The sequence below is a fragment of the Monopterus albus genome, unplaced genomic scaffold (genome assembly GCF_001952655.1).
Source record: "Monopterus albus unplaced genomic scaffold, M_albus_1.0 scaffold99.1, whole genome shotgun sequence".
Taxonomy (NCBI): Eukaryota; Metazoa; Chordata; class Actinopteri; order Synbranchiformes; family Synbranchidae; genus Monopterus; species Monopterus albus.
This window is the reverse complement of record NW_018127979.1, coordinates 2,342,176-2,357,423: the sequence shown is the minus strand read 5'-3', so window position 1 is coordinate 2,357,423 and position 15,248 is coordinate 2,342,176. Positions and strand designations below refer to the sequence as shown.

General features: G+C 39.9%; 1 protein-coding gene across 1 annotated transcript; it reads right to left on the bottom strand.

Moving 5' to 3' along the window:
* Positions 1-441: 441 nt before the first annotated feature.
* Positions 442-14,922, bottom strand: LOC109965508 (RCC1 and BTB domain-containing protein 1). Its single transcript, XM_020609560.1, has 12 exons — positions 14,608-14,922; positions 11,318-11,571; positions 9,007-9,157; positions 8,753-8,919; positions 6,627-6,785; positions 6,412-6,519; positions 5,111-5,256; positions 4,842-5,029; positions 3,529-3,655; positions 3,281-3,432; positions 3,064-3,194; positions 442-1,118 (listed from the first exon to the last, which is right to left on the bottom strand). Exons 2-12 carry the CDS (start codon positions 11,441-11,443, stop codon positions 978-980), a joined length of 1,596 nt encoding a protein of 531 aa, XP_020465216.1. The 5' UTR covers positions 11,444-11,571; positions 14,608-14,922; the 3' UTR covers positions 442-977.
* Between the last annotated feature and the right edge of the window lie 326 nt (positions 14,923-15,248).

Sequence of the window (15,248 nt, the reverse complement as noted above, 5' to 3'; positions counted from 1 at the left end):
ATGACTCCAAGGTTCCTCGCAGTAGTACTGGAGGCAAGAGCTATGTCATCTAAAGTAACTATATGGTTAGACAGCAGATTTCTAAGGTTTTCAGGCCCAAGCACAATAACTTCAGTTTTGTCAGAGTTTAGAAGTAAGAAGTTGCAGGTCATCCAGGCCTTTATGTCTTTAAGACATGCTTGAAGTTTGACCAGCTGATCTGATTCATTTGGCTTCATAGATAAATATAACTGAGTATCATCTGCATAGCAATGGAAATTTATGTTGTGCTTCCTGATAATATTGCCTAAAGGGAGCATGTATAAAGTGAAGAGAATTGGACCTAACACAGAGCCCTGTGGAACGCCGTGACTAACTTCAGTTTGTGTGGAACATTCATCATTAACATGAACAAATTGAAATCCTTCTGATAAATAAGATTTGAACCAACTTAGTGCAGTTCCTTTAATTCCAATAACATGTTCAAGTCTCTGCAGTAAGATGCTGTGATCAATGGTGTCAAAAGCAGCACTAGTTTGGCTTCAGATGGAACTGGTTGGACAAAACATTAGAAGTGTTATCAGTAAAATGACAAACTAGTGTGACCAAACATCCAACTGGTGCTGACAAAGGCCAAACTCCTGGAGGAAAGTGACATCTGATAGCAATAATATGGAACAAATGCTCAAACGGCTTGCCATACAACACAGCATGTGTATATAATGAGGCAGTCGGGCACTGTGGCAGATACTTGCTGTGCTGATGCCTCCTGTCAGCACTGCCTTGTAGTTTCAGTATGTACAGCTCATAAAATGGACACACTGGTTCCAGTCTGGCATGAGGAATAACAGATCTGACAGTGGTAGTGATGACCTAACGATTTGCACTATGTAACCACCTGTAAGAGGACGTGCGTGGAGCCGACGTGTGCGATGATGTCCTTTGAGGGCTCCCACAGCGTCTTGTAAATCTGTTCCTATAATCAGCTCGGGCTGAGCTCAGTTTTTGAAGGCTCCACAGCGGCTGGCTCGACAAATAAAATCTTTGAGCAGGTTGCCATCCATCTGCCAGAAAGCAGTAGTCTGGGTCACCTGTGTCAGGTGATTGATGCAGAACCTAAAGCAGAACTCCTCCAGTTCCTGAGTGACAAAAAAAGGCTCAGATAAGCACTGGATTCTTCATTTTGCCCAAATAGCCTCATAAAATGAATGATACTTTGAATAACTCCTAGACTTGACCCACTTGCCAGATATTTAGAGGACTTTGTAGCTTTGCATGAGACTGAAATGTTTTAGAAAAATATGTTAAGAGGCAGATTAGAAGATTAGCACCACTCTCACAGATGTACAGTAAATACTGTATGGTGCTAGAGCCAGGAGCTTGTTAGCTTATCTTGGAAATGAGGAACAGCTAGGCACCTTTTATTACATTTGGACAATGCTGGGCTTGCTGTTCCCCCCCAGCTAAATCTCAGCAAGGAAGCAAATGGGCACATTTCCCAAAATATTAAACTATTCCTTAAAAAAAAAGGTACATGGCAAAGAGAAGTTGTTTTCTTCAGAAATACAATGCATTCACTAAAGAAAAACAGAGGACCTTATCTAATACTTATGACTTACTGTCTAATAATTACTAGGGGTGTAATGATCCAAACACCCTGCAATCTGATGACATCGATGCAAAACAAACACTGTTAAAATACGCATGTGATACATGTCTATCTGAGTCAGTGTGGACTGACACATTTAATAGATTGGAGTACTATCTGTTGTGTGAGAGGGGCGAGTGACAAAACGCTTTCTATGAGAACTGGCCTTGACCTGTAGCGGCCAAGAAAAATACACAGATAAAGTAAACCCTCCCATCAGGAACAAGTTGAGAGTATGGAAGTATTCTGGATTATAAAAGGAAACACAACAGTAAGTGTGAATATTAAGTTTTAAACAAAATGCCTACTGCAATGTAGTCAAGTTTTTTCCCAGCTTTTTTTATGGGTGACTAAATGCTTCCTATCTCAAAAAGGTTTATGTTGAAGTGGAAGGTCATCATTGGTCCTTATTTGCATTTAAATAGCACCTGAATGTGAATAGAGTTCATATTTTGAAATTTTGACTTCTGTTGCATTTTAGGTAATAAAAAAAAAAAATACAAGTGTGTGAAATTGGCAGATAATATCACTTGATATCGATCGCAGACCCCTGAATCTGATCAAGTCGAAATCGCATCGTGGCTTATTTTTATCAGCAAACATCAGATCGCTGGCGAGGATGACTGATTTAGGATGGTATTGTGATGAGTGGCGAGTTACACCCCTAATAATTACGAGATCAAATCTCGTAATTATGAATGAATGCAGAGGTTGGAAGGCTGCAGAATGTGCCTGGAAATCATTAGGTTTTAATGATTTTTTTTTTTTTTTTAAATCAAAGTTGTTGTCATTACATAACAAAAGTAAGCTTTTAATATGGGCTTCAAAGTTGCTGCCTACAGTGTAACTCACTGTATACATGTACTAACCAGAACCTGCTTGAGAAACGATGAGTTTTTCAATATTTATGTAATTCTGACAGCACACAGCAAAATGAACTGCTAATAGCTAACTCTGTGTACTTAGTGTTCCAAAACTTATTTATTTTCTAGGCTAAAAACAGCACCCAAATTGCAGCCCATATTGTAACAGACTGCATCCATGGCAACAGTATATTGCCTGTCAAAGTTTATATACGCTTGCATGACTTACGCCTATTAATATTTTCTCATAATCACGAGATCTGGCGATCAGGACCTTTTAATAGGCTAGGTTATGGTTTCTATTTATTCAGTGTTCCAACTCCTGCATTAAGAAAAGATCTCAATCACGAGAACCTGATCTTGTAATTATGAGATAGTACAAGATAAAATCCTCCAGTTTTTTTTCCTTTGGTGAATGCAATGCACAGTTTTCTTCTCACTGAATGAAACGCGCAGGCAGATTATGTCCTAAATTCACCTTAGAACAGCCATTTCAGACAAGTATTTCAAGGTAAATAAAGCTTTTTACATTATATACATATAAACAGATGGCCGTTGGTGGTGAACACTGACCTCTGCATCATAGCGTACAGCAGCAGACAGCAGGGAGAAGGCATTTTCAACTGTGATTCCCCTCTTGATAATGTGCTGACAAAGTCGTTTCAGGCGGTTCTCACAATACGATGTGGCTAGATCCAGCAGCCCTGAGAACACAAACACTGCAGGTATAAACAACTGACATGACAGATTCTCAGCAAATATTAGGCTGTGACAGGTGTGTGGATCTGACCGATAGCATCCTCAGGAGGCAACTCCACGTTGTCTGTGTAGAGGAACTCCAAGAAGGAGCGGTAGACTGGGTAGCTGAACTGGTCTATTTCAATCACCTCCTTCCCGTCTTCATTCCAGTGGGACTGGAACATGGATCTGAAGTGTTCACACCTGCACATGTTGGTTAAGAATAGATAGATGTTTAATTTAGTTTCTCTTTTTTGATTTAGCGACTTAAACTGACAGCAGTGAAAACAAAGCCCTGACCTGATTTTGAGAACTGCTTTGTGGACATAAATATATTTGCCATCGACGGAGAACTTGAGGTCGGCTGTCTCTGGGTTGTCAAACTCCTTCTTCAGAGACTGCGCCACAGTCAAGAAGTCGTCATGCTCTGGGGAGAGAAAACATACACACACACGCATCAGTCTTAGATAAATACTGTAGCGCGAACGTTAACCACTTGTATTTTTTATAATCCACTAAAGAAGGGCTATGGTTTTATTATGCCTTTGTGACGAGGCTTTATTTTGTGCATTTTCTGAAAAAGAAAAAAAAAAAAGTAATTTGGCACAATTTCTCCATCATATTGACACGTATTGGTGCACTGGTCTTTAATAATTCCTATTTAAATGAAAGGCTACTACACTTAAGTCTGTTAATCAGCTGAGAAAATGTTCAGTTTGTCTACAGCTAAGTTAGTATGGAAGAGGATTAGGGCCACTGTAAAAAAAAGATGAGTTCTGAGTTTTTTTAAAGCCAGATTTCTGAATTTAAAGAGAACTCTGAGATTAAATTTCTAATTCTGAAAAAAGTCAAAACTCAATTTTTTTTTACATAGGCACAACATGCAATTCAATGTACAGCATTAAGAGAGAACTGTTTCCGCTAACAAACCATTCCCACAGCACACAAGTCGACATGCCACGGCAAGAAAAGGTACAGGTGTAAATAATAAAATGAATGATGGCTGAATTACATTTTGCTGCTTCAGTGTCAGCGTTCTGGTATTGTTCATGCAGGCTCACTGTCGCACTGCCGTGGCTTATTGGACCACTTGACTAGAACAGAGCCATCACTACTGTTAACTTGCATTCGTAATTCTGCTTTTCCTACTATGACCGTTCAAAATGTCTCCTGTGAAAAAGGTCCATTATTTGAAGCTGTTCTTCCAATACCGTACAGTGTGTTTTATCTATAACATGCCTACCACACATTTTTAGACCGATTTCATAGCTCACTGCTCAGCAAAAAGATTTCGTATCATTTCTACTTCAGTTCATTTGATTTACAAAACAAAGCTGAAGTCACAGGAACATGTTTAGATAGGTGATCTGTCACTAACATTTATTCTTAAACAATTTGATCAGATGATTTTTACTGCCTCTTTTGTAAGTGTAAGCCTTGTTTGGAAAACTGCTATATAAATAAAAAATAAGGTTTTACTTATGTACTTATTTAGCCAGTTTTTTTTTTTAATGTATGCCATTTCCCAACTGGTAATGCAGATATGAACACTAAACCTCCTCCTCAGTTGTGTGTTGATGGCTGGTAAAAACCAAACATCTGGAATGTCTTACCCATGTAAAGAAGCTTCCACATAACAGAAGGGGTGGCAAAGCATGCAAAGACGTCGTCAGTGCAGCTAAAATGTGTGAGGTGAGGCAACACAATGGACTGGCCCCGGCACTGGCCCCACATGTACACCTGACCACTCTGGGTCTTTGCAGCTGAAGTATGTGTGGAGTGACAGGCGGCGCCCTCGACAGAAAGCCACAGAAGGGATGTCAGCGGCAGCGTGAGAGACAGTAAAGGCAGGAGTCATTTGATCTGTGGAGACTGTCTGGCTCACCTCTCTTTCTCAGTCATGATCTGAACTGGGCTCAGCTGGTTGTTCTTGTTGCCGGTGCCAAGCTGACCATATGTGTTGGCACCCCATGCGTAGAGCAACCCCTCATCTGTTAGTGCCAGGGTGTGTGCATAGCCTGAGACAATCTGGAGAGAAAAGCAAATCACTTTAAATGTGAGACCCCCAATTTTTAGCAAGCCAAACTCACCATCAGTGAGAACATTTGTTCATTTTAAAAGAGAGCATTCAAAGTCCAGTTTACAGTGAATAAAAATAATAAATTGTCCATTTTAGTTTCAAGGTTCTAATGAGCTTAGTAACCACTAAAATATGAAAACAGACAATTAATGGATTAGTCTTAATTGTAACTGACTATTTAAATATATCATCACATGGTGGTTACAGCTTCTCAAATTTGATGATTTAGTGTTTCATCTTCTAAATGTAATATCTTTGGCTTTACTCTGGATTAGACAACACAGGGCATCACCTTCATCTCCAGTTACTTTGTAACTGTTAGTCTGTAACTAAGTTGATGGAGGAGGTAAAATGTGAAACCCTGTCTTTGCCTCAGTGTAAACATTTGAAGAAGAAGCTTTATTTTATTGCCATTGTAACACGTACAACGAAATTTGGTTTGGAGCCGAGGGCCCCGGGTCGCTGTGTGCATATGCACCGCCATCACGGGCGACTTGGGGGCTTGAGTGTCTTGACCAAGGACACTTCGACATGTGGACTGCAGGCACCAAGATTCGAACCTTCAACCTTCCGGTTGGGATACAGCTACTCTACCCACCGCACCACTGTCACCCCTATTAGAACAATTATTTTAAGATTTAAATCTGAAACATTTCACTGCAGTAGCTCAAATGATAACACCGGGTGAGTTGGGGTTTACATTATAGGACTTCCTTCTTATAACTCAACTGAACTTTATTTATATAGCGCTTTACCACAGTGCAGCTGACCAAAGCACTTAACATATCGTACAAATATAAAAAAAAACAACACATAAAAAGCTATAAACAGTAATATAAACACTAACACTACAGACAGAGTCTCATTCCTGGTCAAACGCCAATGAATACAAGTATGTCTTCATAATAAGACTTAAAAGTAGACAGTGAGGGGGCCTGCCTAATATAAAGCGGCAATGTATTCCATAGGTTTGGACCTACCACAGCAAAGGCTCTATCCTATAACCTTTTAGAAAACCATAATATTTAAAGAATTTCAATTACAGCACATGTGTATTGAGAGGTTCATGAAAGTATACACTTTGTTAGTGTGTCATTTCACACCTGTTGTACACATAAATCCTGCAGAGCCACAAGTCGACAGGGAGTGAGCTGGTTCCCATTATTCCCAAGTCCAAGTTGTCCATTCCCATTATAGCCCCAACCATAAACCTGGAATAGACGAGAACGAAACCTACCATAAGTTTTTTTTTTTTGTTTGTTTTTGTTTTAAACTGGATAGACATAGTTTATATCTCCAGTATGAATCAAACAATCACCTCTCCATTATCCATTACTGCCAGAGATGACGTCTGACCACAGACTACACTGACAGCGACCTTGCTTTGGAGGCAGCTGGACACTCTGCGAGGTGTGGGCTGGTTTGCTGTGGAGCCTGAGCCCACCTGACCACAGTTGTTGTAGCCCCATGCATATACCTGGCACACAAGAAGGTTAGAGGTGAGACAATAGATCCAAATAATGGAGAGATCTCTTGTATAGCAAGGCTTTTTATGATCATTTCAGACTTGTTTCTAAATGATGGAATTACAATAATCACTTTATTTAGGGCTGAGAGGCCAAAAATATATGTATAAATAATTATCAATGTATGAACATTTAATACCATAAACAACAAAGAAAAGACATCTGTTAGACCCATCGACTGTAAAAATAACGGACAATCCATCAGCTCCCAGAAGTGAAGCCACCAAAACCAGGTGGTTGGTTGCAGTATAGGTCACAAATCCCACCTCCTCCATGTCAGTGGACAGGACTTGAGCCAAACTACAAACTCAAAAGTGAGCTACAGATCAAATAAAATTTCCAGACTACCAGACTATTTCTATTTCCAAAAAATTTCCACATCACTAATGTGGTTTGTGCTAGATATTATCTCACTGATGTGTGTACAAGTGGTCATTTATCTGGTAAGTTTGTGTCCCTGAAGGACTAGTGGCTAGGCTTCAGCACTCTCGCCGCTATGGCCCAGGTTTGAGTCAGGGTGTCAGGAAGGGCATCCGGTGTAAAACATGTGCCAAACTTCACCATGCGAACCCTCAGTGTGACGATTCGCTGTGGCGACCCCTAACAGGAACAGCCCAAAGTGAAGTATAATCATTTGATGATATGAAAAGGGGTACATTTAGGTTGATCGACAGCTTTGATTGGCGGGCCGATGCAGTCGCTCCACTTGTGGTCGCTAGAGCGCAGAATCTGGTTGCAAAAAAGCAAGATGGCAGCCGCTGTATTCATGATATTTTGGCTTCATTTTGCATAGTGGAAGTGGTGAAGCAGTTTCCATCGTGCATATATATATATATATAAATGTTAGACCTCAAGGTGGCGAGTACAACTGACACCTCCTCATTTGAATTTCAGGGAGTAAATTCTGTTTCTACATGAGGTTTATTATGGTTTTAAACTATCATATATTTCTGAAACAGTAATCTGATACTCTGCAACCAACCTGGTCTAACATTAATGCATATTAGGCTTATGTAACGCACTTGCTGTGCAGCTACAGGTCAGTAGTGGTGACAGAAGTGTGTAAAGCTGCTCTTTCGTGTCTCCTTTGCATTCTGCATAAAGCTGAGGCAGACTGTGATTATAAAAAACAAAAACAAAAACAAATAAAATACAGTCTGTCCTCACTTCCCAGCCTGTGCTCCAAGGCTAGGAGCAAAAGCTATTTCTAGGTCCCCCTAGTGGAAGCTATTCCCTCATGTGCACAGTGGCCAAGCCTCTTAATGCTAAGAGGTAAGGGAGTTGTTGGTTCAGTTCCAACTGTAATCATAATGGATCAGCTGTACAGAGTGTCCAAGTCAAATAGCCCTGGAGTATGTGGTGTATTCTGGTTTTCAGTGTCATGCCATATCACAGTAAACTGCAGCTTCAACAAAAAGCTTGACAGTTTGTAAAGTACAGAAGAAGAAACCTAATACAAATCACATGTCTGTAGGTTAAGCATGAAGAGGGGAGGGATGGGTACCAGACTATTTCTATTTCCAAGTTAGCTGGCTGATGATCTACAGACATGAGTGTGGTATCAGTCTTCTCACTTAACTCAGCAAATATGCTTCTTTCCCAAAATGTTGAACTAATCCTATAACAACAAACAAATATCAAACAAGTTATTCAAGAGGATCTCTTTGTATATTTCAACTGCTCTAAAACGAACTTTGTCTGGAGCACTACAAATTTGTTATGTTGAGCTAAGGTTTGTCAGTTTTCAGCTCATAGGGATCAGCTCCTGCTGTGACTGGACTTAAGGTCCCATAGCCCTGTCTATGTCCAAAGCTGAGTCACCCATGTCATTAGGAAGGCTTTAAACTGGCTTCCATTCTGCAGCATGTATAACTCTGCAGTAGGAGTAACTATACTTTTTTTTTTGCTAGACACTCACTTCTCCTGAGTCAGTCAAAGCCATTGAATGGTGAGAACCACAGGCCACCTTCGTGACCTTCTTATTGAGCAGGCTGGCAGACACGAGCACTGGAGCTAGTCCTTGGTTGGTTGTCCCATTTCCCAGTTGACTGTAGCTGTTATGGCCCCAGGCAAACAGCTCCCCATCTGAAACACAAAGCGACTCGTCATTCTGCAGCACATTTTAATCCAGCTCTGCAGAGGAGGATTATTGTACATGTTTTGTTTAGCTACCTGCCGTGGCCAACAGGATGTGGGGTCCACTGCCGTAGCTTAGGCTGACCACCTTCCTCCCACTCAAAAAGTCCAGCTTCTTGGGTACAATGGTGCTCAGACTGTCCCCTGTTCCCAGGCAGTTACTGCAGTTCAGCCCAAACACAAACACCTGAGTGCAAAGCACAAAAGAGAAAACATCTCATTTGGATCATAAGCTGGGTTAAGCAGAGGCTACCTGAATCAGCCGAATAGATAACAGGTCATATAACACACATACACAACACCACGAGTGGTGAGCTGCAGGTGTAGGTCTGCTGCCATCAACCTTCTAAACCTTCACTCATAGTGTGTATTGTAAAGTGTTAAGCAATTTATACATTAGACAAGTATGAAGCAACATCAGCATGTATCTGAAGTCACATTTTGGCAACATAACAAATATAAGACCAATATTCACTCTCCTATTAACTGCTGTGGTTTCTGCAGCTCTGAGGAAAATATCTGGCTCTGTAGCTGCTAAATGCTGCATTATGTTCACCAGCTCATTTCTAACTCTATGTGTCTGCTGTTTGGTGCCGAGCAGGTTATGTTAGTTTATTAGAGCTTGTTTTGCTAAAAACTGCAGCCTGCTGCTGGCAACAGGGTTAATCAGAGTGGTGACACTGGACCAAAACAGCAAAGTTGTGGGCTGTCAAATAAATAAACAAACATTTAAAAACATTGTGCTGAAAGACATTAACATGCTCAGTTAAAGGAAGCTGCAGAGTTGATGATGTTTCCTGGGCACGTCACTAGGAATATCACCTTTCACACAGTCATTTGTCAAAATATATAAATGTTGATAAGTGCAGCTTTAACCACTCCACCAATGAAAAGTTGTTAAGGCAGTATCGGCTTACCACTACGTCACTATGACACTGACAGAGGGAAAAAAAAAAAGCAGTATAAAGGTCCACTGTGGTGGATGACTTATTGTAACCATGTTTTACTTTTGCTTTAACTAAAGCTGCATCTGGCATGAACTGTGATCAACAGCTGCTTGCATGGCAGGGAAACCCACTAAAATCTCACAGTATGCTAAAGAAAATTACAGTAATGAAGAGATGCCTTTGAGTTTAATGGCTAAAACTTACAAAACCATGAGGTCATATCTATGAGCTAGACCACAATCAGGCATAACATTATGACCACTGGCAGGTGAAGTGATTAACACTGACTATCTGTTACAGTGGCACCTGGCAGTGTGTGGGGTGTGCAACAAGTGAATATTCAGTCCTCAAAGTTGATGTGTTGGAAGCAGGAAAAATGGGCAAGTGTAAGGATCTGAGTGACTTTGACAAGGGCCAAACTGTGTACTGTTTACATAGGAGTCAATGTGGCAGTTGGTTGGCACTCATGTCACTCTGCAGCTCACTGTGCATCTTCTGTGAATCCATTTGCTTCCACAGTTATACTGCCAGAAAGAGCACAGATGTGTCTACAGTTCAGTGAAAAACGAACACACGTCTTTTTCACTCACCTTTTCCTCGTCCATTAATGAAATAGCTTCCTCTAGGACTCCTCGACCATGCAAAAATTCACTGAAATCCCATTTTTGGGAATCATGCAGCGCCTCTCCAGCATGACTCAAAGGCACTCTCTCACTCACTGAAATTGGCTCCTTACAGGTATCCAGACTTCTGAGTTTAAAGTCAGAAGATGAAAGTCAGAATTCTAGAATGTCAACATTCTAGAATTATAGAATGAATGAATTCTAGAATGTCAACATTCTAGAATTATAGAATGAATCAATTCTAGAATGTCAACATTCTAGAATTCTGAGATGAAAGTCAGAATTCTGACTAATTGATTAACACTGACTATCTGTTAGGATCCAAGTTCAGTGAGTGAGAGAGTGGCTTTGAGTCATGATGGAGAGGAGCTGCATGCTGCCCAAAAATGTGATTTAAGTGAGTTCTTGTGTGGTCGAGGAGTCCTAGAGGATTTCATTAATGAAAAGGTGAGTGAAAAAGACATATGTTTTCATTTTTCACTGAACTGTAGACACATCTGTTCTCTTCCTGACAGTATAACTTGGAAACAAATGGATTCACAGAAGATGCACAGTGAGCTGCAGAGTGACACGAGTGCCAACCAACTGCCACATTGACTCCTATGTAAACAGTATTAGGCTGGTGGTCATAATGTTATGCCTGATCGGTGTATGCACCAATTAACTTCTCACAGTAACCCTTTGAACTTTACATCATCTCCTAGAAAGGTCAGCAATGACTTCCCCTTGCATTATTTAAAACACAACCACAGCCCCGTTTAACCGTTGACCTCTCACCTCATCATCACTGGTGATGTAGATGGCCTCATTAGCAGATGTTCCAAACACGCATGCTTTCCGTATCACAGAGAGCTCCTGAGGCCCCAGCAGGCTGAAAATTGGCCATTTCGTTACATCCACCATGATGCGCTTGCTGAGTCTGTGGCGAGGGCAGCAGGGTGGAGGGGATGAACCTCAATCCAAAGGCAGGGCAGGGGGCAGGGGCAGGGAGAGGGTTTGACTAGGCAGGGATGCCAGTGCTGCTGTCACTGCTGTGAGTGAGTGTGAAAACATATACAGTCAGGGAGCATCAGACATTTGTCAACATATATCAATATTCATTCAGACAATGCATGTAAACACAGTTATCTGAGCTGGGATGAGAAGAACTACACATTTACAGTCTCACACAAGTTTTAACCTTGAGGAAAATCATTTTACACCAAAGTCAAAGCATTCCTTTAAAAAGCAGTTAAATACTCAAATACTGTGGGACAATCACACAATGATATTCAGCTTGGCCAACCCCTGCACTGTGGAGATTAAAGAGAGGTTGGGTCATGTGCTGTCACATTAGTCCAAACAGATCTGGGCTGGTATGTATAAAGCTGCTCAGAGTACAATTTGTTTCAAATTTCAAAGAATGATACATTATTTTTCTCTGTCTTATAATTAACAATAAATTTTATGCATATACACTCCTGACAGCAGTAATTTAACAGAGCACGATCATGTCGAAGCAGTAAGACAGGCAGGGAAATAAACACCTTAAAATAGATTATATAGGTGACACTTTTATTACAGACTCAAGGTCCAGGTTCAAAACAAAATAAAAAGCAATAAAAGAACAGTTAAAAAAAAACGAAACAATAAAAACAGAAAATACATAAAAACTAGAGCACAAGAACACCCATAAAACTACTGCCCCTTTAAAAGACAGGTATACCAGTGTTTCCAGAGAACCGAAGTAAAACGCATGTCACTGTGTGCAACATTAGTCAACAATAAAATGATATGATTTTTGAACCATTCACACGACAAATAAATTTAAATATCAAGTTTCTTAAAACAGCGGAAAATGTACTAACTCGAGATGACACGAACAATTCACTTGTACTCGTCCATCTAGGCTTTCTCAATAATATCCTTAGGGCGTCATACAATCATTAATGACATGACCCAAATACTTAACTTCACTGCACACAGTTAAAATATTATCAGATAACTTAAAAGAAGGAAATACAAGGGACCTGTCCTCGTTTGTACGGCATATCATAATGACACTTTTGACAGCATTATACTTGACATCGTGACATTCCCCAAACATTGAGCACACGTTCAAGAGCTGCTGAAGACCTGCTGAGCTGGGACTAAAAATCACAAAGTCGTCTGCATACATTAAATGGTTCACAACTTTGTCACCGACCATACATCCTGTTCTGCACATATTTAACTCTTTAGACAGATCATTCATGTAAAAATTAAACAAAATTGGGGAAAGCAGACTACCTTGTCTTACGCCGTTACCGGTCAGGAAAGGCGCAGATATACAGTTATCCCATCTAACAGACATAGTCTGGTGATCATACCAGTATGACAAACATCTCACTATATACAGTGGGTACAGAAAGTATTCAGACCCCCTTAAAGTTTTCACTCTTTGTTATATTGCAGCCATATGCTAAAATCATTTAAGTTCATTTTTTTCCTCATTAATGTACACACAGCACCCCACATTGACAGAAAAACACAGAATGTTTGACATTATTGCAGATTTATAAAAAAAGAAAAACTGAAATATCCTCCCTGTTTGTGATTAGAACTCAAGTCTAATCACGTCTCTAATCAAGTCTCACGGTCATCTTTACGGGAATATGATCAGAGAAGGACATGTTGTAAAGAATGTCTATATCTGCCAATAACATTGTCAAAATATCTTATATCAAATGTTATGTCTGTAATGCTGTGTGAGTCAGAAGTAGTTTGTAAATCTGAACGAGCCTCATCTCATCTTAAGCAGGACAGAAGTTAAGTACTTACATTGTCCATTTTTTGTTACTTTATACTTCTGCTCCCCTACATTTAAAAAAGAAAACAATGCAATTTTCCCTCCACTACAGAAAAAAACCTACAATTAACACATGCTTTGTAAATTAAGATTTCACACATCAAGTATGATTAATAGTGATTAAACAACCAAACTGTAGACAGTATAGAGTAGTGAAGTACCCCAGTACCAGGTATGACATTAAAATGTTGCTCAGATGCAGTGTAAATAATACAAAAGTAATAATAATTTGAAAATATATATATCATACTGTAACACTGACAAGGTTAATTTTACTTGTAAAAATGTATTGTTGGTTCTCCTTATGAAAAAGATCTGAATACTCTTCCCACCACTGATATAGTTTGTCTAGATCCCTCAACTGTTTACATAGGAAAACGGATTAATTCACGCCATGTTTTACCAGATACCCAATCCTGGTCTGTAATAAAAAAAAGGGGTACAACTGCAGCCTAGTACTGCATGACAGCAAACATTATACTGTTGCCAAAGTACACATAAGACAGCTTTAACGGCTGCCTGCTTGACGTTTCTATAATTGCCAATGAGGAATAAACACATTAGTATCAACATTTTGCCAGCTATGTGGGGTGATGGTTTACCCAGCGATAATCCATGAGGTTTAAATACGAAGCCGTCTCAAATTCACTATCAGTGGAGCGATCCTGAAAGTGTCATTGCCGTTGCTCTGACCTCCGTCTTAAGGAGACAACTGACTGTCGATATGAGGGCTGCTAATAACAATTCTTTTCATTATTGATTAATCTCATGACTATTTCTGGCACGACTGTAACATTACTATCAGATGTAAACAATGTAGGAGGTGATTCCGAAAGGAGTTTCTACTTTACGTTCTGCTCAGAGATATTGTTATGCAATACTCGAGGATTTCTGAGAAAATAGATTTAATGTGTGTTGACAGTCAGACCACGGAAGCTTTATATAACCATGAGCGACTCTTAATGCCCCCTCCATCTGTGTAAGATAAAACATTCAGCACACATATGTTACTGACAGTAACCGGTAGCTGGCTGACTAATGGTGCTCGTTGGTGCAAATGCATTATTTAGCAAACTAACCAGCTGATACAGCACAGCAAATTGAACATAGCTGGTGCTAGACTGATCCGTATGGGAAGTCTCTCTAATCTGAGTTAACGTTTTCCAGCTGCTTACGGCTAGCAAACTAGTCCGAAGAAAGCAGCCTCTAACAACACACAAAGCCACACATAATAACTTACTTTTACAATTTCCGTTAAACCCACCACTTGGATATGTCGATTTAACGGTTCTCTCTGACAGTTTCACCATGACACACGATTAGGTAATATGGTTGTGTTTTTACTTTCCGCGGAAGCTACCACACTCCGCTGCTCTGACGTTTATTTGCGGAAGTGAGAAGAAAATATCACGTGGTACAAAGGCCAAAAGCAATCGAGTGCAGACGGAGGGAATATGATCAATCCAGTCCATGGTAGTAAAGGGTAATACGAAAGGTTTACATATTATTTTAATTCCAGTAATCTTAAATGAGGTATATCTTTGGAACCCTGCAGCCCAAGGGAAACTATTAGGTCCTGCAAGGTTTGATTTATATTGTAGTTGTTTTTGTTGTAAGGTTGTGTTGTATCAAGTTGCAAATTGTTAAGTGGTCAACACAGAAAACACTTTCGGCAAAGTAGGATTTTAGTTTTTAATTAACCAAATTCCTTATTTGTTGTTTACCCGATGTTGGTATTGCAGTCTATTGTGTAGATAGTGAACAAGGAAGTTTCCCCCTTGGGGATTAATAAAGTTTTTATCTAGTGAAAAAAATATTTACATTAAAAATTGTGTTACCTATTAGAGACAACTGGCAAATATTCACAATTCATAAGCTGGC

Bases quoted from the DNA above. Each gene is read 5' to 3' on its own strand.
- LOC109965508 (XM_020609560.1), bottom strand. From the start codon at position 11,443: ATGGTGGATGTAACGAAATGGCCAATTTTCAGCCTGCTGGGGCCTCAG. The intron at 6,786-8,752 runs GTGAGTGTCTAG...CTTGTGTGCCAG, and splicing joins CTTTGACTGACTCAGGAGAA to GTATATGCATGGGGCTACAA. The intron at 6,520-6,626 runs GTGATTGTTTGA...CGTCTATTCCAG, and splicing joins CAGTAATGGATAATGGAGAG to GTTTATGGTTGGGGCTATAA.